Source organism: Pelobates fuscus, chromosome 5 (assembly GCF_036172605.1).
Source record: "Pelobates fuscus isolate aPelFus1 chromosome 5, aPelFus1.pri, whole genome shotgun sequence".
NCBI classification, from domain to species: domain Eukaryota; kingdom Metazoa; phylum Chordata; class Amphibia; order Anura; family Pelobatidae; genus Pelobates; species Pelobates fuscus.
Window position 1 is genome coordinate 358706276 of NC_086321.1, and position 25230 is coordinate 358731505.

Here is a 25230-nt window from a genome sequence, read left to right on the forward strand (position 1 = left end):
GCATTTCTTTGTAAAAATAAAAGTAAAGTTAATGTGTGTTAAGTATTTAACAAAAATTTCTCTCCATTGTTACCCCAGATTCTCCTAGCAATTACTGTCTCAGAACAATTACTAATTTCTATAATCCCTTTTTCATTTGGTTTCAAGTGCAGCATTAATTAGAAAGTAGGTGATCAGTGTCATTATCCACCTATCCAAACCGAACACACGGCTGGTAAATGAAAGGAAAGCATCTGAAAACATGCTAATCATCCTAGGGCAGACACATTCAAGTTGTTAGCTATGCATCGCTAGTCCCGTTTGTCCTGGATGCAAAGTATCTTCTAGTCAAGTAATTAGTGGTGGGTTAGAGGGGCCCGTGAGAGAGCCCAGTGTGTCCTGTGTGTGGGTGGTCCTCTCTGGCAGTCGATGGTTGACCAGCCGGCCGTGACTCTGCAAGGCCTGAAGACCAAACAGGCTCCACTGTAATAGCACTGAGTGAGTTGCCTGGCCATTTCCAACAAGACTCCTTTCTTCCACTTTAACCCTCAAAAAAGTGTCAACCATGCTTCCAACTGGCACATCAATGTAGCACCCTCTCTCCTCCCACAATGCGGGGATGGTGACGTGCTGCTCTGCTGACTGCAGACCACTCTCACTCTGCCCTCTATCTCTGCAAACAGAAGCACTATCTGTGTGTAAGGGAGCTTTGTCAATGGACGTGTTAGAGGAATAGCACACAGCGTCACACAGTTTTACAAACATGATTACCCTGTGTCAATTCAGAGCGAGTTTAAACACTTAGTGATACGCTGTTACAGTATTCTGCAGAAATAAAGTTACCTTAGTAAAGTTAGTCTGCCAGCTCTGCGTATTGCTAATAATGCAGAAATCTTCTCGTTGTCATTAAGTAGTTAGGAGACCATATTAAAGGGACACACACTCCATGTTGGAGCTGACCCTTTTTTTTTTTTTTTATTCATAATGGAAATACGACATGAAAGAACATTACAACTACATTTTAAACATCCCACCACTGTCCATTGTGCTATGCAAATTGTCAGCATTCGCATGGACCTGGAAATGGTTGGTTTGTTTTTCCTCTTCTACTTATGGTCTTCCCATTGTACTCAATGGAAGCTTAGAAATACTGCTTGGAAATGAGAGGAATGAGTGGTTCTGCAATCAGGAGTGGCAAAAAAAGTAAAATCGTAAATACTGAGTGCATAACCTGCACATCAAAAAGGTGAAAATGAATCTGTCTTAAAGGGACACTCAAAAAACCCATAACCTGTTACTGTAACTACTAAAGCAAGCATGGAATGCAGTGTCCAGGCAAAAAAATAACACTAAAAAGCTGTATATAGAACAAGCACTAAAGAAACCCACAGAGTGGTAAGTAGAAACCTTGTAGAGTCACTGTGCCGTGTGGAGTTATTTGCATATTGCTGCATTGCTTTATGGGAGTGGTATAGAAATTACCATTCCATTCACTCCCATGCAAAGCACTTGTTTCTTACCATGCTTTATGGTGTGTGTGTGTGTATATATATATATATATATAAATATATACAGTTATTGATGTCATTAACTGTGTGCACACACTCATGCATATATGTACACACACAGTAGTAAATGTTAGTAAAGCTCATTGTCTAAAACAAGATAATAAACGGTCACAAAAACTCTACATGTTTTTGGAGGGGGTCTGTTTTTTTGCAGATTATTAGCAGGTTTTCCAGTTACTTACTCTTTCTTAAGACAATTATTAAAAGGCCAAGTTCTACCAGTCCCAATTTATGTTCCCCAGTACCCAGCCCCTTCTTTTGTTGGGATTTACTGACCATGTGTTTTGTTACTTTCTGTCTCTTCTCCAGGAGCACCGGAGGCACCAACCAATGTCTGTCTCATGGTAACAAGCAGCACATCACTCACTGTGACTTTCCAGGAGCCTTTGAGCGTTAACTCCGCTGTGGTGACCAAATACAAGGGTAGGAATGGGATCCTGTTATTCCTTGCATTCTACAGCATTTATTTTTGATCATATTATCTTGTGTATTAGTCCAAAATCTGTGTATTCTATATAAAATATCTCTCAACTGAACAGAACTAACCAGGCTTCATAAAAATCTCCCTTCCTTTATACAGGCTAAACCAGTCTCCCCCAGAAGCAGCCAAGTCCATCACTACACTTGGGAGGGTACCATAACCACCACCGCTCCACCTGTGGAGCATAGAAACATGCGCATGTGCTCACCAAAAGCCCATAGGTTGGCTGGGATGTTTTAAATGTAGATTATTCTAAATACATTTAATTTATACTGTATTAAAATGAGTGATAACTCCATCAAAATTTTTTATTCTTTTTCTCACAGCATAGTGTATCTAACTTTACTGTTGGCAGACTTCAAGTAGCCCACAAAAATGTGGCACGCAAAGTCCTAGCATTCATATGTAAACTAGGGATGCACTAAAATTTTTGGCCGAAAATGGGCCTATCCCATTTCAGCCGAAAACTGGTCAAATTTGGCAAATTTAAAAAAAAAATAAAAAATGAACACTATGGGACGGGGGGGGGGGGGGGGGGGGAGAAAAGAACACTATGGGACGGGGGGGAGAAAAGAACACTATGAGACGGGGGGGAGAAAAGAACACTATGGGACGGGAGGAGAAAAGAACACTATGGGACAGGGGGGAGAAAAGAACACTATGAGACGGGGAGGAGAAAAGAACACTATGGGACGGGGGGGAGAAAAGAACACTATGGGACGGGGGGAGAAAAGAACACTATGGGACGGGGGGAGAAAAGAACACTATGGGACGGGGGAGAAAAGAACACTATGGGACGGGGGAGAAAAGAACACTATGGGGCGGGGGGGAGAAAAGAACTCTATGGGACGGGGGGAGAAAAGAACACTATGGGATGGGGGGAGAAAAGAACACTATGGGACGGGGGGAGAAAAGAACACTATGGGACGGGGGGAGAAAAGAACACTATGGGACGGGGGGAGAAAAGAACACTATGGGACGGGGGGAGAAAAGAACACTATGGGACGGGGGGAGAAAAGAACACTATGGGACAGGGGAGGGAGAAAAGAACACTATGGGACAGGGGAGGGAGAAAAGAACACTATGGGACAGGGGAGGGAGAAAAGAACACTATGGGACAGGGGAGGGAGAAAAGAACACTATGGGACAGGGGAGGGAGAAAAGAACACTATGGGACAAGGGAGGGAGAAAAGAACACTATGGGACAGGGGAGGGAGAAAAGAACACTATGGGACAGGGGAGGGAGAAAAGAACACTATGGGACAGGGGAGGGAGAAAAGAACACTATGGGACAGGGGAGGGAGAAAAGAAAACTATGGGACAGGGGAGGGAGAAAAGAAAACTATGGGCAGGGGAGGGGGGAGAAAAGAACACTATGGGACGGGGGAGGAAGGGGGGTAGAAAAGAACACTATGGGACAGGGGGGGAAGAACACTATGGGACAGGGGAGGGAGAAAAGAATACTATGGGACAGGGGAGGGAGAAAAGAACACTATGGGACGGGGGGTAAGAACACTATGGGCAGGGGAGGGGGGGAGAAAATAACACTATGGGACAGGGGAGGGGGGAACACTATGGGACTGGGTAGGAGGGGGGAAAGAACACTAGAGGGGGGGAGAGAGGAACAGTAAAAGGGAAGAACTGGGGGGGAGGAATTAAAAGAGAAGGGAAGTTTTTCATATTAGATTAATTAAATTCATTAAAAAGTCTAATATTAATACAATTATAGGAAAAAAACTTTTTTTTAAATCATTTGGGGGAAAAAAGTCATTTTCAGTTTCGGCCCAGAATTTTCATTTCGGTGCATCCCTAATGTAAACCATTGATATTTTAGTTATTCTGTATTAGGCTTACCAGAAGATATGTACGCAATATTAAAACCAGGGCTTTAAAATGGCAAGTGGAAATTCAGGGGTCTCCTATTGGCTTTGAGGATCCTCAGGGCTGTTTTGCGACACTGACACTGTTATCTGGGGTTGTCACCAATTAGCCAGCTGCTTGTTTTTAAATACCCTAATGCCACACCCCTTTTTTCACCTTGCCAGTAAGTAGTAAATGTGACCATAACTCTTGCTATCATTGGCATACATGTATAAACAGCAAATATAAAGTTGCCAAGCAGGTGGCTTAATGCTTCTCTAACTCCAAGCTACCACTAACGTGTTACAAATTGCCAAATGCTACAACTCAAGTCAATTTTAGAGAGGGCACAAGTGTGCGGTGCTTCCCGGTCCATTCCCAGCAGCCACTCTGCCATGGCAAGTAACTTGTGGGCCCGGCATCTTAGAATCTGAAATTGTGAGCTCTACTAAAAAGATTAACACTGAGGAATTTTGTCACTGGAAGGGTTTATGGCTATAGTGCCACAGGACAGAAAATGTTTGCTATTTTTGTATTGCGTTCAAGGAAAGTACAAGTGACCTGAAAACCTATATTTTCAGCAAGCACCCAAGCGATCGTTTACAGACTGATGCACTTGTGGTAACAGAATGGGAGTTGTCTCTGCTCTGAAAAAAAAAATTATTGTGGCCAAATTGTAATCAGAGATGGGAGGGTAGAGGACAAATTGATTCTGAAATTAATTAGCTTTTCTTATTTTTCTCCTGAAAAAGTTGGAACATTTGAGACCATGGTCAAATATTCCAGCTTCATATGCTACTCAAATTGCATTAGTTTCTTAATTATAAACAACACATTTTACCCAGAGAAAATCAACAAATGTTTCCATAGAAATGACATAGACAGCAGCAGCAGGGTTCCACCGCCGTAACTGTAAACTAGTCAAGTGTCTTCCATCAAGTCAATTTTGAGCAGCAATTCAGATAAATTCCGAAAGTGCTTTCTCAGATACTAAGTATTGCACTGTAATTTATGCAGAAAACTCTTCATTAAATATAATATATTTTTTCCACTTTTCCTAATTTGTCCCATAATCCTTTTTTTGAAGGATAGTGACTGTTTAACCTTATGGTTCGTCTTTCTGATAGGACCAAGACAGACTGCTAAATTGCTTCCAAGGCTATTTAGAGGGACACTATAGTCACCAGTGCATCTACATGTATTCCTGACCCTAGTGTTAACACGACCATCTAGCCCACCATGGGCCCCTCATGCCTCCATAAATATAGTAAAAATCTTACTGTATTCAAGCCAGAAACTGTAAATCTGCATGCTGTTAGACTCAGGAAAAACAAGCAGTCTGCTGACATGTGATAGCCTAATCCAATCACAGTGCTTCCCCATAGGAGTGGCTGAGACTGACAAGGAGGCAGATCAGGGGCAGAGCCAGCATTATTCAAACACAGCCCTGGCCGATCAGCATCTCCTCATAGAGATGAATTGAATCAATGAATCTCTATGAGGAAAGTTCAGTGTCTGCATGCAGAGGGAGGAGATACTGAATCACAGGATTCTCGTGCACAGCAGATCTGAGTGGATGGAGGCATATCATGTGTTCCTAGCTTTCAATGTAAACACTGTATTTTCTCAGAAAATACAGTGTTTACATGAGAAAGGCTGCATTGAGCTATAGTTCTCACCTGAACAACCTCATTAAGCTGCAGTTGTTCAGGTGACTATAGTGTCCCTTTAAGCGTTTTTCATTTTTCGCACAGATCACTTTGTCATTTGAGTATTGGCTAACCTCAGGCATCACTGCTGATTTTAAAAAGTCTCTACATTTTCATAACAATGACTTCAAAATAAGATGCCTTGAAAAACTATAGTGGGGAAAAAAATGAAAAATATTATATAGCCAGGATGAAAATCTAAATTAGTGCCAGAAAATAACTAAATGAACCAGAGAAACTAAAACAGAAATCTATAACCAACTCCACTATGTATAATTTGTGGATAATTTCAGATTTTAAATGAGGTTTACTATCAGGAAATGATCAACAGGGTTATCAGTGAGAATTCGATTTTAAGGCCATAGTAGCCACACTGAAAGCATAGCTGATTTAGATAATTTTTCGAAATTCACTTTGAATTCTCACTTTAATAAATGAGCCTGTATGCCTCCCCAACTGGAATGAGGCTGCTATCCAGTAAGTTATTGTGTGTGTGGGTTTGCTGAATAAGATTATCATGGGTTGTACATTAAAAACAGTGATAAATTGTGTAATGATTAGAAATAATTGTTTATTTTTTTCTGAGGATTTTATTGGCAAAGTATTATTTTTTTTTTTTTTTTTTTTTAAACCATCAATACTCAAAATTTCGTGTTTTTCTGGTATAAGGGGAAACCGAATTTAAAGCGTAATTATTTGCAAAATATGTTAATTGTGAAGTTGTAATAGAGTTTAGGGCTGGGAGGACAGCCAAGGTAACCTCACTGGAATCTAAAGGGTTACTTTGGGCCTTTTAAAATCCAATCTGCTTAGTATGGCTAGTACAGATTTGGGGGTATCATTGAAATCAGACTCACTTTTATAAACACCTATTTAATAATTCCACAGTGCAAATATAAAAAATGTACAATAAACATACCTCTGAGTAAAAACACAAATCATTTCATGGATTTCCTTTGCTCATTGAAATAGAAGGAAAACACCCAGATATGTTTCGAAACTATCACACCATTTGCCATCACACTAATGATTTCTATTGCTCTCATATCTTCTACTTACAATGTATGTCAACACATGGAAAACATATTTACTGTGGCATTTGATACATGCAACTTGCATCTCCTAACATTTTAATGCAACCACAAATGTTCCTTATACCAATATTCAGTGTGTAGGTTGTGAGATGCTCGCGTGCTTAGGACGGAGGTCTTGTCCACACACGGTGACTTCACTGCAGAATACAGCCAGCTCTGTGCTGCGTAACTTTTCAAAACTTCATTGAACAGTCACTGCCTTATTAGGGGCACAGGCCCGAGCTTCAGGTTAGTAATTGAATTGGGGCATTTCCTGGAATAAAAAAAAATAAAAATAAAAGCTTCAGAATGGAAAGTCGGCCATCATATGCCGCATAAGAAGCTTCTGCACTGAAACCATTGAATTGTTCGCTTTTATAGGCAGTTTATAGATTTGAAACATGAATATTCAATTTTCTGTTAAGTCTGCAAGTGTATGTCGTAAACATTCTATGACAGAGCTCTTTGTACAGAATTCAGATTACAAGTGAAACTATAGGGAGTGTAATTTTTTTTTGTGTGCTATTTTTTTTCCCCCCAGAATTTTTTTGAGCAGGATTTCAGTTTTAAGGTGTCGAGACTTTTGTTGATAAAATCCATTGTCCAGATGAGGAAGACTGGTATTCCATTGTACAGCGCTACCGAATAATAAAATAACAGTAATAAGCAGTGACCATTCTTTATTCTGTACTTTATTCTCTGGAATACTTTGTTTCCATATATTGGACTCACTTTACATTATTACAGGACCTTCACAGACCGGATGCATATTTCATAGAAAGTGGTAGATGCAAGCAAATGTAATTCCAGCAAGCCGATTTGCGACTACTAAACAATATGCAGGCTAGATACAAAGTTTGTATGAATGAAAACTACTTATCGCGCAATTCTCTATGATTTTGAAAATTCCAATATACTGTCAAGTTATTCTTTATCAGGGTTATATAGGCGTTGTTCGGGACCTAAAGCCTAGTATGTGTGGCTCTTTAGCCCCAGATCTCTACAGTTCATGGAGTGGGCCGGAGGATATTAGTGTTTTCTTTAATTTTTCATCAGGCAGCTGCTTCTCAAAGCATCTACCTATTCTAAAAAGAAACATAAGTATTATAGAGGTCCGCCAGGCTAGGTAGGGGAAGGTGCCCCCCACTGAAACTATCGGAAGTTGGTGCTTAGGAGCAGAACATTGCTGCACACCCCTCTATTAGTTTGGAAGTGTTTTAGGATTGCACTGAATACTGTGTAGCACGTGCTTGTCTCTGGTTATGCATACATTGTGACCCTGCAAGCATCAGCAGCACGCTGTTCGTGTGCAGAGTGCAGGAGACATAACCTAGAAAGGAAGGAATAAATACGTCATGACATATGCCCACCGCTCTGTTAGTATAAAGGTCATCGATTTGTCTTTTGTGCTCGAGCCCCGGGTGTTTATGGAAGCTAGCAACGCTGCTGATCAGGGATTTTCAAGAAATTAATTGTTGGCAATTCAAAGGGAATTGAAATTGATGTCCACATTACTTTTTCAAAACTTGCCCATTAGAGTGTTATTCCACTGGCCTCTAACTCACTTTTAACTTACACAAAGATAAGATTACACAATCCTGTGTTTGTAAACAGCATGTGATCTATTAATTATCAAGATCATAGTGACAGTCATATAGCTAAAAGAGACATGCGTCGATCAACTGCCTTTTTCACATTTGTCTTTGCAGTTCATCTAAAAGCAGGTAAAGAACTCAGTCTGAAGCAACTTCATTTTTGCAGCAAACTAGGGGGAAAAATCCTTCCTTACCCCAGAATGGCACCCCAGAAGCTATTACCGCCTCTTGTGAATGAGTTTATCTTTCATTACAGTTCCTGTGTATGTGCCATTTATCCTCATTATGCAATTAATGTGATTAGGCTTGATAAAGACCTCTAGCTGGTGGAAATCCTGCTGCACTTTATTTTGTCAAACATGCTGAACATGCACTATCCTTTGTAAGTAGGTCAACCATAGTATTGTTATTAATTGTATTAAATAAGATTGATTAAATAAAATATTGTAAAACTCCAAATAGGTGAGTTATGCTAACTCGATTAGCTAGGTTAGCTGGGTTCATGCAATTTTGTTTATAGATCCTATATTGGAGTGTTCTTTGCCTTCATCACGACAAGATTTATTTAGCCAATTCTATCATAAATTTCTTCCCAAATATCACACGTACATTGGCAGGGAATTCTCTTGGATGTGCTGTTTGTTTCCTTTCCAATCAATCCTCAGCCTCCATCAGAAGATGCCACTTTTTGTTTGAGCAAGGTAAATGTTAAGCCCTCCAGCTGCCCCCATGCTGGTAGAGAATGTCTTTTATCCTTTTGTCCAACTTCTGGACTGTATTTTACCAACATGTTGTGTAATAACATGTATATACTGAATTAAATGTATAAAAAACAGCTAGTTATATAAAGTAGTGGTAGGCTGATAAAGAGTATAAAATGTTTTGTGTTGTATAACTCAAATGATACTGTGAGTGAGTGCACTTAATTAATCAAAGTCATGAAATGCTCAGGAGATGTTAATTTGCATACTTTGTCTGTCTGTCTGTCTCTCTCTGTCTGTGTGGAAAGACCTTTCCTGCCTGAAGGCTTAATTGTTGCTAGGGCCCTTGACTGGTGAAGATGGATTTGTTTTGTTGCTTCATGTTTTTAATTTTGTCAGTATATAATTTTTTTAAATAAAAAAAAAATATATTTAATTGTGTTTTTAGAAACATATTCTACAAGTATTACACAAATAAGGTATTGACATCATTAACAGTGAAGTACGAACCCATTATGTATACTAGTGAAATCACAAAAATAGGATAACGTGAGACTGTGGATTTTTTAATTTTTTTTTATATATAGAAAGAAAAGTAATACTAAAATCTCGTTAAACAAAAAAACAGGTATCAAAGTAGAAAGTCAAATTAAGTGAGATTTGTGCGAATGCATAACTTAGTGACACTCTAGACCACTAAAGAATTTAACTTGCTGAAGTCTTTAATTTGTGAAGTGTTCTGTTTTCATTCTACAAAAAGTACAGATGTCAATAGAAATTGGCACTTTTATAAATTAACCTTGTTACCCCCCAGCTGTCAATCCGACAACTGCTCTTGTTACTTCCTGGTTTGTTTAGCTCAGTGCAGCTCAACTCAAGAGACAGTAATTGCCCAGAGCACCTGCTTTGCAAAGATTTATTTTATGAGCTGCAGTGGGAAGTCTGTGATTAGACAGTCACAGAAAGTCTGGGTGCGGTTAGAAGGGGAGGGCTGCATACAAGAAATCTGCGCTTTTGCAAGATGTGTTAGATATGCCCCCAATTTAAAAACAATGCATAATTAGATGCATGTACATTTTCATTGAGGTTATATCTACTAAACAGTGACTTAAATGTATTTGGGCGATCATGTGTTCGTACAGACTACATTAAGAGGAATCTTGGGTGTAGTTCCACACCCATACTAGAACTGGAATAATGCTGTGCTTTACAGAATAATGAGGGGAGGTAGGAATCTTCCCTAAAACCAAAGGATTTGTAAACAAAAGGTTGTCCTATATAGCGAAAGAACAAAAGAGTAATTAGATAAAACTGAAACAAAAATGAACTCAATCCTGGCTTCAAGTTATCTGTGAATATGGCAAACCCTGTATTTCCACAGCTGGAACAAAGGATCCAATATTTGATGTGTCCCAACAATGAGATTTTCTAGTGGTCAGTAAGACCAATTATTTTCGATTTACCAAGTTGCTCCTTTAAAGCCTGCTTTCCTCTTTAGCCTCCCTAAAGTGTTGTGCCATTATGTTGAATAATCACAGAGTGTAATGTACCCCTTTTATAAGGGATGCTGTTTGCCTACAGAATTTGAGTCACTCTAAGTCAGGGATGAATGGTTTTCCCAGATCTCACCTGGAACACTAGCAGTTAGGGATTGACCGACTATCAGTCGATATTCAGATTTTTTTGTTGTTGTTGTAAGTATTGGTATTGGCCGATAATCACAGGTAATACCGATAATGAGGTGAGCTAGCGCGTCCATAAGGCGGCACAAGTGGGGGGGCGCTAGATTGGAGTGACCGGCAAGAGGTGGGCGCACAGCGCTCCCTCCTTCCAGGCAGTCTATGTAGTGTGGTCAGGCGGAGCAGTGCGCATTGCGGTACAGGAATCTAAAAGATAAGGGAGAGGAACATTAAAGGGAATGGGAGGGGGGGGCGCTAGATTGGAGCGCTCCCTCTTGCCAGGCACTCTATGTAGTGTGGTCGGGCGGAGCAGTGCGCATTGCGGTACAGGAACTTGTGTTTCCTGTACCCGGCTGGAGTGAAAGGAAGTGCTAAATGAGAGAGCACTTCCTGTCAGTCCGGCCGGGTACAGGAGACTGAATCTCCGGTACTGAGGGAGAAAAGACCGGAAGTTCCACTTTGGGAGAGGGAGGGAGGAAACATGCTATGGGACAGGAGGGGGGTGGGGGGAGAATGCTATGGGATGGGGGGGAATGCTATGGGATGGGGGGGAATGCTATGGGACGGGGGGAATGCTATGGGACGGGGGGGAATGCTATGGGACGGGGGGAATGCTATGGGACTGGGGGGGAATGCTATGGGACGGGGGGAATGCTATGGGACGGGGGGGAATGCTATGGGACAGGGGGGGAATGCTATGGGACGGGGGGAATGCTATGGGACGGGGGGGAATGCGATGGGACCGGGGGGGGATGCTATGGGACGGGGGGGGAATGCTATGGGACGGGGGGAATGCTATGGGACGGGGGGAATGCTATGGGACGGGGGAGGAATGCTATGGGACGGGGGGAATGCTATGGGACGGGGGGGAATGCTATGGGATGGGGGGGAATGCTATGGGACGGGGGGGGAATGCTATGGGACGGGGGGGAATGCTATGGGACGGGGGGAATGCTATGGGACGGGGGGAATGCTATGGGACGGGGGGGAATGCTATGGGACGGGGGGAATGCTATGGGACGGGGGGGGGAATGCTATGGGACGGGGGGGGGAATGCTATGGGACGGGGGGGAATGCTATGGGACGGGGGGGAATGCTATGGGACGGGGGGGAATGCTATGGGACGGGGGGGAATGCTATGGGACGGGGGGGAATGCTATGGGACGGGGGAATGCTATGGGACGGGGGAATGCTATGGGACGGGGGGGAATGCTATGGGACAGGGGGGAATGCTATGGGATGGGGGGGAATGCTATGGGACGGGGGGGAATGCTATGGGACGGGGGGAATGCTATGGGACGGGGGGAATGCTATGGGACGGGGGGAATGCTATGGGACGGGGGGAATGCTATGGGACGGGGGGGAATGCTATGGGACGGGGAGGGGGGGAAATGCTATTGGACAGGGGAGGGGGGGGGGAAATACTATGGGACAGGGGAGGGTGGTGGAAAGAACACTATGGGACCGGGGGGAAAGAACACTGTGGGGGGGGGGGGGGGGGAGAACACTATGGGACAGGGGAGGGGGGAAAGAATACTAGGGGGGAGAGAAAGGAACATTAATGAAGGGCACTTATGTACAGGGAAGGGAAAAGGAACACTGGGTTGGGGGGAGGGGCACTAAAAGATAAGGGAGAGGAACATTAAGGGGAATGGGAGGGGGGGAGTTCCACTGAGGGGCCAACATAATAATTGAGATATTTGAGCCCAGGAGGCTGGTTCTCGCTATAAATGTAATATAATGTCTCCTGTGCTGATTAACCTTCACTCCAGTGACAATTTTATTTACTTTTAGCACTTTTAAATGCTGACGTGGCAGTGAAAGGCTTTACTGTGTTCTTTATTGGTGTAACTATGCTAATTTACGGTTACTTGCACTTTTTTTCCTCAATTTGCACAAAAGTAATTGCTATGTGGTGGTCACATTCAGTTGCGGTTGACGTTACTAGCAATAGGCAATGTTGTGACCGCTAATAGCTACCAGTTGGTGGCATACATTTATTGACGAGGTTTAAATGAGCCCTCAATGTGTCCAGATCAGCTTGGAGACAGTCTGGTAAATTTCGAAGGATATTTAACTACTTCCATTATTTATTGTCCAAATTCCCTGATTTGTACCAAGTGATTCTCAGAATTTATCATGACAACAACCGTGTAGGCTCCTCTTTTACATGAGAAACACTACGAACCTTAGGAGTATGGATATAGAAATTTTGATATAGTAATATATATATATTTTTTAAACTTTTCTTGCCTTATTTTACTTTACTGTGTTCTTTATTGGTGTAACTATGCTAATTTACGGTTACTTGCACTTTTTTTCCTCAATTTGCACAAAAGTAATTGCTATGTGGTGGTCACATTCAGTTGCGGTTGACGTTACTAGCAATAGGCAATGTTGTGACCGCTAATAGCTACCAGTTGGTGGCATACATTTATTGACGAGGTTTAAATGAGCCCTCAATGTGTCCAGATCAGCTTGGAGACAGTCTGGTAAATTTCGAAGGATATTTAACTACTTCCATTATTTATTGTCCAAATTCCCTGATTTGTACCAAGTGATTCTCAGAATTTATCATGACAACAACCGTGTAGGCTCCTCTTTTACATGAGAAACACTACGAACCTTAGGAGTATGGATATAGAAATTTTGATATAGTAATATATATATATATTTTTTAAACTTTTCTTGCCTTATTTTACTTTACTTCTACTGTTTCCTTAAAAGACCTCCACATTTAATTGTATTTATATTTGAATTGTGTACAGCAGGGAAGGCAAAAGTTTGCTGGTATGTGGTCCATGAGTATCACCCCCTCACCCATCTCTCTACATGTACAAGTGTCCGTCCTATAAAATCTTACAACATTAAGTAAAAGCTTAGAGCACTCCTATAAATCTGGGTTAGAGTGGCAATTGGACCACATCACCCCCTTTATTGCTTTATTCAAAAAAGGAAATAAAAGAAATGTAATAAAGAGGCTACAGGGCAGACAGACCCTGTGTTAAAAAAAAGGCTCTGAATGGTAAATGATTATGAAGTTTTAAGATGCAAAAACCCAACAACAAAAAAAACAAAACTTGTTGGAATAAAATGCTAATTTCTGCGTCTATACTTTAATGTGCTGTAAACATTACCTGTGCCTGCAGGCTGTGTTATAAACGGAGTGTACATTAGGAGCCATTTTCAGATATTTAATTCATAGTTCATAAATGTGCAAGTTGGAACAAAGGATAAATAGTTCCCTGGGGTTCTGGGTAGGTGACTGAACACAAGATTTGCCTAAAAGAAAGAGAATTTGAATGGGCAGCAGTTCTAAAGCGATGGGAAGGATAGGCTCTGCCTAACAAATTGTAAGAATCCACAGGGCAAGCCAAACCAAATGCAAATGTTTTCTGACCACTTCCTTGTGACCCACCTTCTCTTTTCATTTGTATAATTGTGAAGGTTCTTGAGGCAGGGCATCCAGTAGGATGGAGTGCATCATGCTGTATAGCTTTGGATACCTAATGGGAGTGCAGTACATCATACCATTTTTACTGTGCTGAGTTTACTGTACTTTATATCACTAAGTACCCTAAAGACAGTACCATGCACTGTATTGCTTGGAAATGGTAGTGAAGTACAATTTACATTACTGGACTGCACATCTACTAGCAGTGCAGTGCATCAAAATGTGTTGAACTGAGGATCCAGCAGTAGTGCAATGCGCACCATACTGTATAAAACTGAGGATCCAGCAGTAGTGCAATGCGCACCAGACTGTATAAAACTGAGGATCCAGTGAGGAACAAGTCCACTGTCATGTGTAGGTTTGGAAAAAAGAGCAGTGCATTGTACTGTATAGGACTGGAGATTATTAGAAGCGCCATGCACTATACTGTATAGGACTGGAGATCCATTGGGAATGTGCTCCACTGCTATTTAGGACTGGGTATTGAGTGGGAATGCAGTGCACAATACTGAATAGGACTGGAGATCAATTGGGAAAGTGCTCCACTGTACTATTTAGGACTGGATATTGAATGGGAGTGCAGTGCACAATACTGTATAGGACAGAAGATTACTGAGAGTGCACAATGCTGTATAGGACAGAAGATTACTGAGAGTGCACAATGCTGTATAGGACAGAAGATCAGTGGAAGTGCAGTGCACAACACTGTATAGGATAGAAGACCAGTGGGAGTGCAGTGCACAATGCTGTATAGGACATAGGATCAGTGGGAGTGCAGTGCACACTGCTGTATAGGACAGAAGATCACTGAGAGTGCAGTGCACAATGCTGTATAGGACATAGAATCAGTGGGAGTGCAGTGCACAATGCTGTATAGGACATAGGATCAGTGGGAGTGCAGTGCACAATGCTGTATAGGACAGGAGATCACTGAGAGTGCACAATGCTGTATAGGACAGAAGACCAGTGGAAGTGCAGTGCACAATGCTGCATAGGACAGAAGATCAGTGAGAGTGCAGTGCACAATGCTGTATAGGACATAGGGTCAGTGGGAGTGCAGTGCACAATGCTGTATAGGACAGAAGATCAGTGAGAGTGCAGTGCACAATGCTGTATAGGACAGAAGATCAGTGAGAGTGCAGTGCACAATGCTGTATAGGACAGAAGATCAGTGAGAGTGCAGTGCACAATGCTGTATAGGACAGAAGATCAGTGGGAGTGCAGTGCACAATGCTGTATAGGACAGAAGATCACTGAGAGTGCAGTGTGCAATGCTGTATAGGACAGAAGATCACTGAGAGTGCAGTGTGCAATGCTGTATAGGACAGAAGATCACTGAGAGTGCAGTGCACAATGCTGTATAGGACAGAAGATCACTGAGAGTGCAGTGTGCAATGCTGTATAGGACAGAAGATCAGTGGGAGTGCAGTGCACAATGCTGTATAGGACAGAAGATCACTGAGAGTGCAGTGTGCAATGCTGTATAGGACAGAAGATCACTGAGAGTGCAGTGTGCAATGCTGTATAGGACAGAAGATCACTGAGAGTGCAGTGCACAATGCTGTATAGGACAGAAGATCAGTGAGAGTGCAGTGCACAATGCTGTATAGGACAGAAGATCAGTGAGAGTGCAGTGTGCAATGCTGTATAGGACAGAAGATCAGTGGGAGTGCAGTGCACAATGCTGTATAGGACAGAAGATCAGTGAGAGTGCAGTGTGCAATGCTGTATAGGACAGAAGATCACTGAGAGTGCAGTACACAATGCTGTATAGGAGAGAAGATCACTGAGAGTGCAGTGTGCAATGCTGTATAGGACAGAAGATCACTGAGAGTGCAGTGTGCAATGCTGCATAGGACAGAAGATCACTGAGAGTGCAGTGCACAATGCTGTATAGGACAGAAGATCACTGAGAGTGCAGTGCACAATGCTGTATAGGACAGAAGATCAGTGGGAGTGCAGTGCACAATGCTGTATAGGACAGAAGATCAGTGGGAGTGCAGTGCACAATGCTGTATAGGACAGAAGATCACTGAGAGTGCAGTGCACAATGCTGTATAGGACAGAAGATCAGTGGGAGTGCAGTGCACAATGCTGTATAGGACAGAAGATCAGTGGGAGTGCAGTGCACAATGCTGTATAGGACAGAAGATCAGTGAGAGTGCAGTGTGCAATGCTGTATAGGACAGAAGATCACTGAGAGTGCAGTGTGCAATGCTGTATAGGACAGAAGATCAGTGGGAGTGCAGTGCACAATGCTGTATAGGACAGAAGATCAGTGAGAGTGCAGTGCACAATGCTGTATAGGACAGAAGATCAGTGAGAGTGCAGTGTGCAATGCTGTATAGGACAGAAGATCACTGAGAGTGCAGTGTGCAATGCTGTATAGGACAGAAGATCAGTGAGAGTGCAGTGCACAATGCTGTATAGGACATAGGATCAGTGGGAGTGCAGTGCCCAATGCTGTATAGGACATAGGATCAGTGGGAGTGCAGTGCACAATGCTGTATAGGACAGAAGATCAGTGGGAGTGCAGTGCACAATGCTGTATAGGACAGAAGATCACTGAGAGTGCAGTGTGCAATGCTGTATAGGACAGAAGATCAGTGGGAGTGCAGTGCACAATGCTGTATAGGACATAGGATCAGTGGGAGTGCAGTGCCCAATGCTGTATAGGACATAGGATCAGTGGGAGTGCAGTGCCCAATGCTGTATAGGACATAGGATCAGTGGGAGTGCTGTGCACAATTCCGTATAGGACAGAAGATCACTGAGAGTGCACCACGCCACTATAGGGCTCGCCCCTCGTTAATAGCCTGGTACTCTTTAACCATTATTCATCTATGCGAATCTTGAGAAATGTTAACCCTTTTAAACGCTGGCATCAATTTTACCATCATGGTGGCCTGCATACGTTTTTTTCTCCCTGATATCCAGTTTGTAAAACACAGTATACTACTTAAAGTATTTTTAGCTTTTATATTTTCCCTGCAGTGTTTTTTACATTGTTTTGAAAGTGTTTACTCTTGTACCCCACCATTTAGTCTCCGGAACTTGCCGTAATATGGAGTCCTGAAAATTTCCATTGTTTAATAAGCCTGGCATTCCTTCTGGAATCATGGGAGGATGCATGAAGACAGTAGAATCCTCTGTGCAGATCAAATTTACCCAGGGTATATTTTTGGAATACATCTGAATGTAATAATTAGTTTTTGTGAAGCAAAGGAGCTGTAAACCAAATATTTGTGTTTATTGGCAGCCATTGAAAGGGACAACCTCCAGTAAACTGCTCTTCGGAACTCCAGAATAATGTCACTAGCAATTGTGTTCAACACTGCAGCAAGCAGGCCACATATGGAATCACTAGATCCCAGCTCTGGATCATGGGAGCCCATGGGATAACTGGGGGGAGAACAACTACAAAACAGTAATCAAGACAAGCTTTACTCATTCAGGACAATAATGTAGACCCAAATTGCAATTACAACTACATGAAAAGGATTTTGCCAATTCTGCCGTGTAGACTAATTGAGTTGAAGATTCTTGTAGACTCCAGCATAATTAAGATATTTTAAAAGGCTTGTTCTAATTATTTCAAAGCTTTTTGTTTTATTATTTTTTTTCTCTCTCTCTTTACCCTCTGCCTTGCGCAAAGGGAATGAGGAATTTAGAGATTAAGTCAGGAGAAAAGCTGTGAGCCGTGGGACAGAGCAGTTAACCCCTGTTGTGCCGCTGCTTCTGCCAGCTTTATACATGACATATATACATACCATAACTATAACATGTGGCGTGTTTTGTTTTTTTTCCTTCCTATGTTATTTGTACCACCCCAGAGCTTTTCATGCATTGTTTTGTTTTCTCTGCTGGTTGTTATGATGCTGTGAGTGCATTCATTTTACTATTAACTGTACCCACCGACTCCAAGATATCTTTGGTTATCCAAGAGATGGGCTTCATCCGTGTTTAAAGCCTCCAAAAGGAGAGGCACAGAAGAATAACTATATATGAATTGCATGTTTAAAAGGTACAGTCACTGAGGTTTGCATTTGATTAAGTTTTCTCCCAATTGTACGTTAAATCCGGTCACTTTAAGGATCGGAAATACATCTGTTTCAGTCCAGTCTGTTACTGTTACCCTAGACTCTGCATGTTGGGGTTATTCTTTATGAAAAAAGGCTCACCTTATTCACTGGAAGCCCAGGCCAAACTATTTAGTGTGCTGCTTGTCTTCTTAATTTAGAGGCAATTTGTTCTGTTCAGGCCATATGACAGGTGACATGGTATCCTTATTTACAGCCATAAACATAATATACAGGTATAAACATTGCATTTATTTATAAAACATATGTTACCAAGGAGGATACATTGAGATCTTTCTTGTTTTCAAGTGTGTCCTGAGTCTACAAAACATTGCATACAGCTATAAACATAATATACAACTATATAGTTATATCTAACTCTAGCACCGCAATTTGTAGCCCCAAACCTGTTCATTTAGCAAATTATATGACCTAAACAGTCTTCAAAACACTACTAGACCTTCGCCGGTCAAGTATCCACGTGTCTTGAACCCCTTAAGGGCCAAACTTCTAGAATAAAATGGAATCATGACATGTCACACACATCATGTGTCCTTATGGGGTTAAAAGCCCCTGTTACATGCCCAGGGAATTATAGGATAAGTGACCATCATGGCTCACCGATGTGCTATGTTTATTACCATCCAAGTGCTGGACTACTAGATCTCCTGCACTTACCTTTATTGTACCTTCATGGTTACTGCTTATGCTCCCATCAGCCACTGGCCACAAATATAGTTTCAGATGCTCTTTGTCCTACTACGTAGCAGGTAGCCATTCTTCTTCATCTCTATGGAAACATCTTCTGATCCATGTCTCTTTTCTAAAATCAGGAATTGTGTAATCTCTCCATCATCCACTATAAGACTTCCAGACTGTCTTTTGGGTAATCTGGTCTTTTATTTTTATTTTTAAACGTCTCCATTACAGACTGTCCTTGATATTTCATGCGTTAACCACACATAAGGTATAATTTCCATGTATGTGTTTCAGTCAACTTTCTGTTTGATTGACACCAAGCTCTGAATATGCCAGTCAAGCCCCGCACTCACCACAATGCCATAGAAATTGCAGACACGAGCCTCCAGCCAGGGAGAGCACATCTTCCTAGGGTATAATAAACAGAGGTCTCACTATGTTCACAAAGTAGGTTTTGTTTCTAGTTTGTAGTGCATTTATTTCCCTGGCATTTGCTTGCTGATTGTGCCAGATCTGGTCGTTTATGAAAATTCCCACAGTCCACAATCATTTCTGAACCATGTAGCATATAGAGATATTATTTCACATGTCCTCATGATTTGTGCTATGGCGCGTGCCACTGCATTTCCATCACTTTTGGCTAACTTGACAAGCCTTTGATCTGTTGTACAAGTCGGGATCATAACTGCTGCATGTCTCTGACTGCCTTTGATTTAGCTATGTAGGATGAAGACATTGTTATTGGTCAGGGGTAAGCAACAGCACTCCAGATGTTGTGAACTACATCTCCCTTGATGCTTTGCCAGCAATATGGCTGAAAGCATTATGGGAGATACAGTCTAGGTGATCAATACATTCTATTTTTACTAGTTGTATTCGTCACTCTATGTAGTAGGACGAAAGTTGCGTCAGGGTAGGCAACCTTTGGCACTTGAGTTGTTATGGACTACATCTCCCATAATGCTCTTTCAGCCATAATGCAGGAAATGCATCTGGAGGGGTGTAGCCTACACAATCTCGAGTGCCGAAGGTTGCCTACCCTTGTTCTATAACATACTCCCTATCAGATATTTGCCATTTATTTGAGCCTTGTTGCATGTGATAGAAACCTTGTTTTATTGTCTGGGGTTTAGAGAAGACTTAAGATGCCTATAATGAAAACACAGGATATTATTATGGCTCTTACTATCTGAGAAACAAACATTTTATCAGAGAATTGGGCTTGGATTACAGCAGCAGCAATGAGTTAAAACAGATCACAGTCTCCTTGGAACATTTCCCCCAGTTTTTCATATTTTCATTTTTGTTTAAAAAGGCCCAAAGGCTCTTTTTCCTCCTCATTTTTGAGGCATTTAATGTGTTCAATGGAAACCAAATGCTTCCACAGCCCGATCTACGCATAAACGCAGCAAATTCCTCCTTTTTCTAGGTTATGTTTAGAAGCTTCCTGATTAATCGCCTATTTACAGAGAATAATGTACTACTTGATGTTTCTCTAATTGTTTAATTAGCAGAGGATTCCACCTGAAATTGCTGTTTATCTTATTACACAAAACCATGGGGATATTTATATCCTAATGGAACTTCTATAGACTGTCTGAAACATCACAATGTTAGTTTGTTTATATTTACAAAAACATATTGAATTGTGAAAGTGTTTGTCCAGACACTGGTGGACTATTCCAGGTAACTACTACCATTCTTCATACTGAACCTCAACAGCCTACTTCCTAAATGTAAACATGAACAAAAGTATATGTAAATGAAACACAATTTGATATCTAGATTACCTGAATTGGGAAAACTTACAATGTGCCTATTTTTAACTCAAATTGTCAGTTTGAGTGTTAATTGCTCAGTGTATTGCCCCCTAAATTTGAAGGATTCTTGCACTCCGAAGCCTCTCTCAACACGGGAGAAAGGGTTAAATAATCTCAGAATACCAATCATTTAGAGACCTGAGCAGTGGGATATATTAAGACATTCAATACCAGTGGAAGAAAAAAAAACAACTTTGGCAGAGAAGCAGCTGCATAATTTTAACTTAACATACGTGCCAACAATTTAGTGTTTTATATACTTATTTACACTGCTGTTTATTGAAAAATGTGTACTTACGCTGCCAACCGCAGCAACACGTCGTCTGTTTGCCGACTTTGAAACACAGAGAACTTTCATTATAATATGGAGTCGCTAAGCTGGAAACAGGGACAGTCTCTATAAACGTCATGTAGTGTGGGTCCAGGGGAGATGTGCTGAGACTTATGCTCATGATGACCCTATGAATAGCTTTCACATGGCAAAGGTTTACTCACGAACAGTGACTTGCGCTTTATTAACAATATTAGGTAAAAACAGCGAGGCTGGAAAAATCACCCCAATTGGCTATATCCACCTGAGCTATTTAGGGCCTAAGTTCAGGATACCCCAACTCGCTATTAAGTGAATAAATCCAGAGTTTAATGAATAGACAGAGCAGTGTTAGCATCTTAAGGACCAATGACATTACATGACAATTATATCAGGAATTTATTTCCCCAACCCTTGAGAAGTTAAAGCATCCATACAGCTTCTTCCCCCCCCCCCCCCCCCCCCTTCCGCTTCTTTGTGTAATAACCCCTGTGAGCTATTGAGGTACAGGACACAAATAAAAACACTTTATAAGAGGAAACTCCTTTATAGGTCACTGTGCTAATAGTTTATTGGTTTGAAGATTGGTTTATTCTGAAACAAATTTGTGATAAAAAAATAAAATTCTAATCCATAGGGGAGGTATACGCACTTCAGTCTGTCTACATTTTACTTCATTTTTCTATTACTAATCGTTGCGTCCTTGCTAAGCACTGTGGCTAATATTGGAATTTGTGTGTTTGCAATCTATGATTTGATGAATTGCAGTTTTTCTTGCTATATTAGGCCCGTTTTAGCTTTATGGTGTCTGTACAGGAACCATATGGCAGGGACGTGTCACTGAGGCAGTGTCTGTATACTATACAGTGATTTACACGTATTTCTAGAGCAGCGTCGTTTCTTCATAGTAGCTCCACAATAACGCTTTATGCCGTACTGCTGCTATTCTGCTTGATGGAGTCATTTCTCTCAGCAACTCAATGTTAATTTATGGTCTCATCGTTTTAATACCGTTTACCCAAGACAGAACGGAATGTTAAACCACTGTCTATCATTAGTCTGGCAATATATATCACAATGCTGTCTGTTTTATTGGGGGTCTTATCAGAATCTGTGTGTCTAGTAATATTATCAAGATCCATTTTAAAAAGGAACTGTCATGTTTGTGTACATTCCTCCCAGTAAACACTACAGAGGGATTTGCTGTGGTGAAATGTGCTAGGTCGATATGTAAAAAAAAAACTTCTAACCTTTCCGTGATATACCATCAGTGTAGATGCCACCATCAGTTCCCACTACAAAGGCACAGAACTGCATCTGATAAATAAAAGCTACGATAGCAGTCTGCATTGTTGTGTGGAGCAAGGTAGAAGCTAAATGTGCTTTATCACGCCTTTTATTGTATAAATAACAGCATTTAGTATTTCTGGTTTCATTCAGTTAGTGATGCTGTGTGTGATTAACACCTTTTCCTGCAAGCTTTTTGACTGTGAAGGAGAAGATATGTTGGCATCGTATATATAAAATCTTTTTTAATCCTGTTTCTGTTTATTTTTTTTATTCGTTTTTTCCAGTTTGATGAAATAATTAGTTTGCTGATGTCTGCTCCGACATCTGACCTAACTTGCCTTTTTCTTTTCAGTTGAATGGAGCTGCTCCTCAGATTTCAGTCCCGTAGCTGGAGAACTCATGGTGGATAATCTTCAATCATTGAGATGTACTGTTACAGGCCTGCGTATGGTAAGTGCCAAATCGTTTCAATTAAACCTCTTACTTTGCCAAATCATTCACAGATCTTGGCAAGACAAGTTAGGCCCTGCTTTGCTGGCAAACAGGCAATAAAAATCATTTGTCTGGTCTCGGAGATGACATACACAAACTGACAGCCGTTATCCAAAATGGCCGTGTATAAATGGGGGTTCAGAATGGCGCTAGCTTTGTATGGCACATCCTCAGTTCATAATCAACACCATGGCAGGCAGAAGGTATTAGGCCATTAAATAAACAGAGCCTATTATAAATTCTAAAAATAAGAATATTGTGACTGTCCAACCTCTACAAACCAGGACTTATGTATATGTATGGACATGTGTAGTTCTATGTAAACATATAGACCGTCACCACAAAGTGAGGTGGCGAGGTCCCTATGTGAAGCTGGAAACCTGCCTAGGGCCCTGTGAGATTTTATCCTCCTCTGACTCCAGTCAACAACACAGCTTAAGTGTATTTGATAATGTTTGGCTTTATATTCATGCTGTATATTTTCCATGTTCAAATTATTTAATGATTTCCTATTGGAAAGGCCTAATGCTTGCGCGGCGCTCGCTATGCATGCGCATTAGGTTTCCGTATTGCGTGACATCGCGGGAGGAAGAGATCAAACCAGGAATCAGGTAAGTGAAAAAAAGGTGGTAAACCCTTTGTTTACCAGCGGAACCTGCAGGTGCAGAGGGACACTATAGTGTTAGCCATACAGTTTTGTAGTCCCAACCAGGACTGGTTCCTTTAATTATGTGGTTTCTAAATTCTAAAGCTTCTGCTGTTTAACCCAATTAACTATTTAGCTCAGCCAATGAGAGATGATTGTGAACTGAGCGGCGGAATTGAGTTCGTCCCATGGCTGTTATCATTTTACCTGTGTAGTATTTCAAAGCCTTGCTAAGCGGAAAGAGGGCAGATAAAAGGACAGTGACTGGATGTTCACACTGATCTCTCATTGGCTAAGTAGGGACCCGGATTATATGCAAGGACAGCGGCTGGATATAGCGGGACACTGTCAGGATTATTCACTAAAGTGAGCATTCAAAGTGAATTTCAAATATAAGTCCAAAATAGCTGAAATAGCTATTTAGAATGTTTTCAGTTTGCCTTTTTTTTCTTTGAATCTGAATTTTCACTGTACTAAATAACATTGTCAGTCTCTGTTCTCGTCTACTCATCTGGCTTATCACTAATGGCAAAAGGAACACAACTAATGATGTCAGCCAGGAGTTTGACTCCCATCACTCTCATGCACCCATGCTCATGTGTATGCATGTTCTTGGTGCTACCCTAGGAAGGGTGTGAGCACTAGTGAAGGGAATATGTTGATCTGTGTTTATATTGGTGTGCACATTCCTCAGCAGCTAAAATATAGAATATGACATTTTCTTTTTTGTGAGTATCTTTTTATTTTTTATTACTTTTTCACATTAGTTTGAACAAATGGTATGGCAAACATTGAGGCACGCAGGCCTTGAGCAGAAAACAAATAGCAATCAGAAAGACATCCTTCATTCTAGGACTCGCAAGTCCTTTATTATCAGCCGTAAAATCTCAGGAGACACACAGGTATCTAATTTAAATAGCTCATGACATGAATAAAAGGATGCAGGCATTGCAAAACATATCGGTAGCAATGTACGGAATAGTAAACAAACAATTGAAAACAAGAAAACATCTAATTCCCTAGGAGTTTCCTCTGTTGTTGACAAAGTAGCAGTAAGGCTTGGCTCATTTACACAGTTAGAACATCTAGTCAGAAACTAAAGCCTACAGTTTTAGCAAACCATATGACCATATGACACCGCAGAAGTTTGTCCGAATGACAGAGGTCCAGCCCAGTCCTCCCATCCCGCCAGGGAGAGGAGAGTAAAGATAAAGAAACAGGGAGAGGGAAGAGAAAAGAAGAAAAGGGAAAAGGAAGGAGGTAGGATCCTCCCCTCAGTCCCCTTTCCCCACCACCTGGGCCTAAGCAGTCTGCCTCCCCAATCCCGGATTTCTCTATCACTCACAAGTGTGTATGTTCCTCTAATCTAATTGGTTGGGTCAGGGTTTGCAAACTATCGTATGAGCGGTTGGAAGTCAGCAGATGCCGTGGTGAGTATCAAATGGGTCCAAATGTCTAGGTATATCTAGGATCTACCACTAGTTTGAAAGAGAAGTTCCTCCATGTGTTAAAACCATAGTTTGAGGGGATGCTACAAGCTACATCCTGATTGTTAGGGATTTTTTTGTAAACAGGGCCCAGAGTTTGGTTTGGTGCAGCAGAAGGGAGGCCGGGCGTAATGGGGGTGTGTCATCTGAATTACGGTGTAAATTTTTTCAGAGAGTTTTGGTTTATCAGTGCCTCTTAATGCTGTCATGCTTTGGACTTTGCCCTCTTACATAAGGTGCCTCATCTGGGGCAGAGTCTCCCTCATCAGTCTTTGGAAGGCTGTAGGTTCCAAACCATGTGGGAAGGC

General features: G+C 41.5%; 1 protein-coding gene across 1 annotated transcript in view; it reads left to right on the forward strand.

Annotated features, from left to right (window-relative positions):
* ANKFN1 (ankyrin repeat and fibronectin type III domain containing 1) overlaps positions 1-25230 on the forward strand; it is a 233172-nt gene that overhangs the window by 74691 nt on the left and 133251 nt on the right. Inside the window, exons 5-6 of the mRNA XM_063453345.1 lie at positions 1857-1970; positions 22650-22747. Of these exons, the coding sequence (XP_063309415.1) occupies positions 1857-1970; positions 22650-22747 (212 nt within the window). The remainder of the gene's footprint in view (positions 1-1856; positions 1971-22649; positions 22748-25230) is intronic.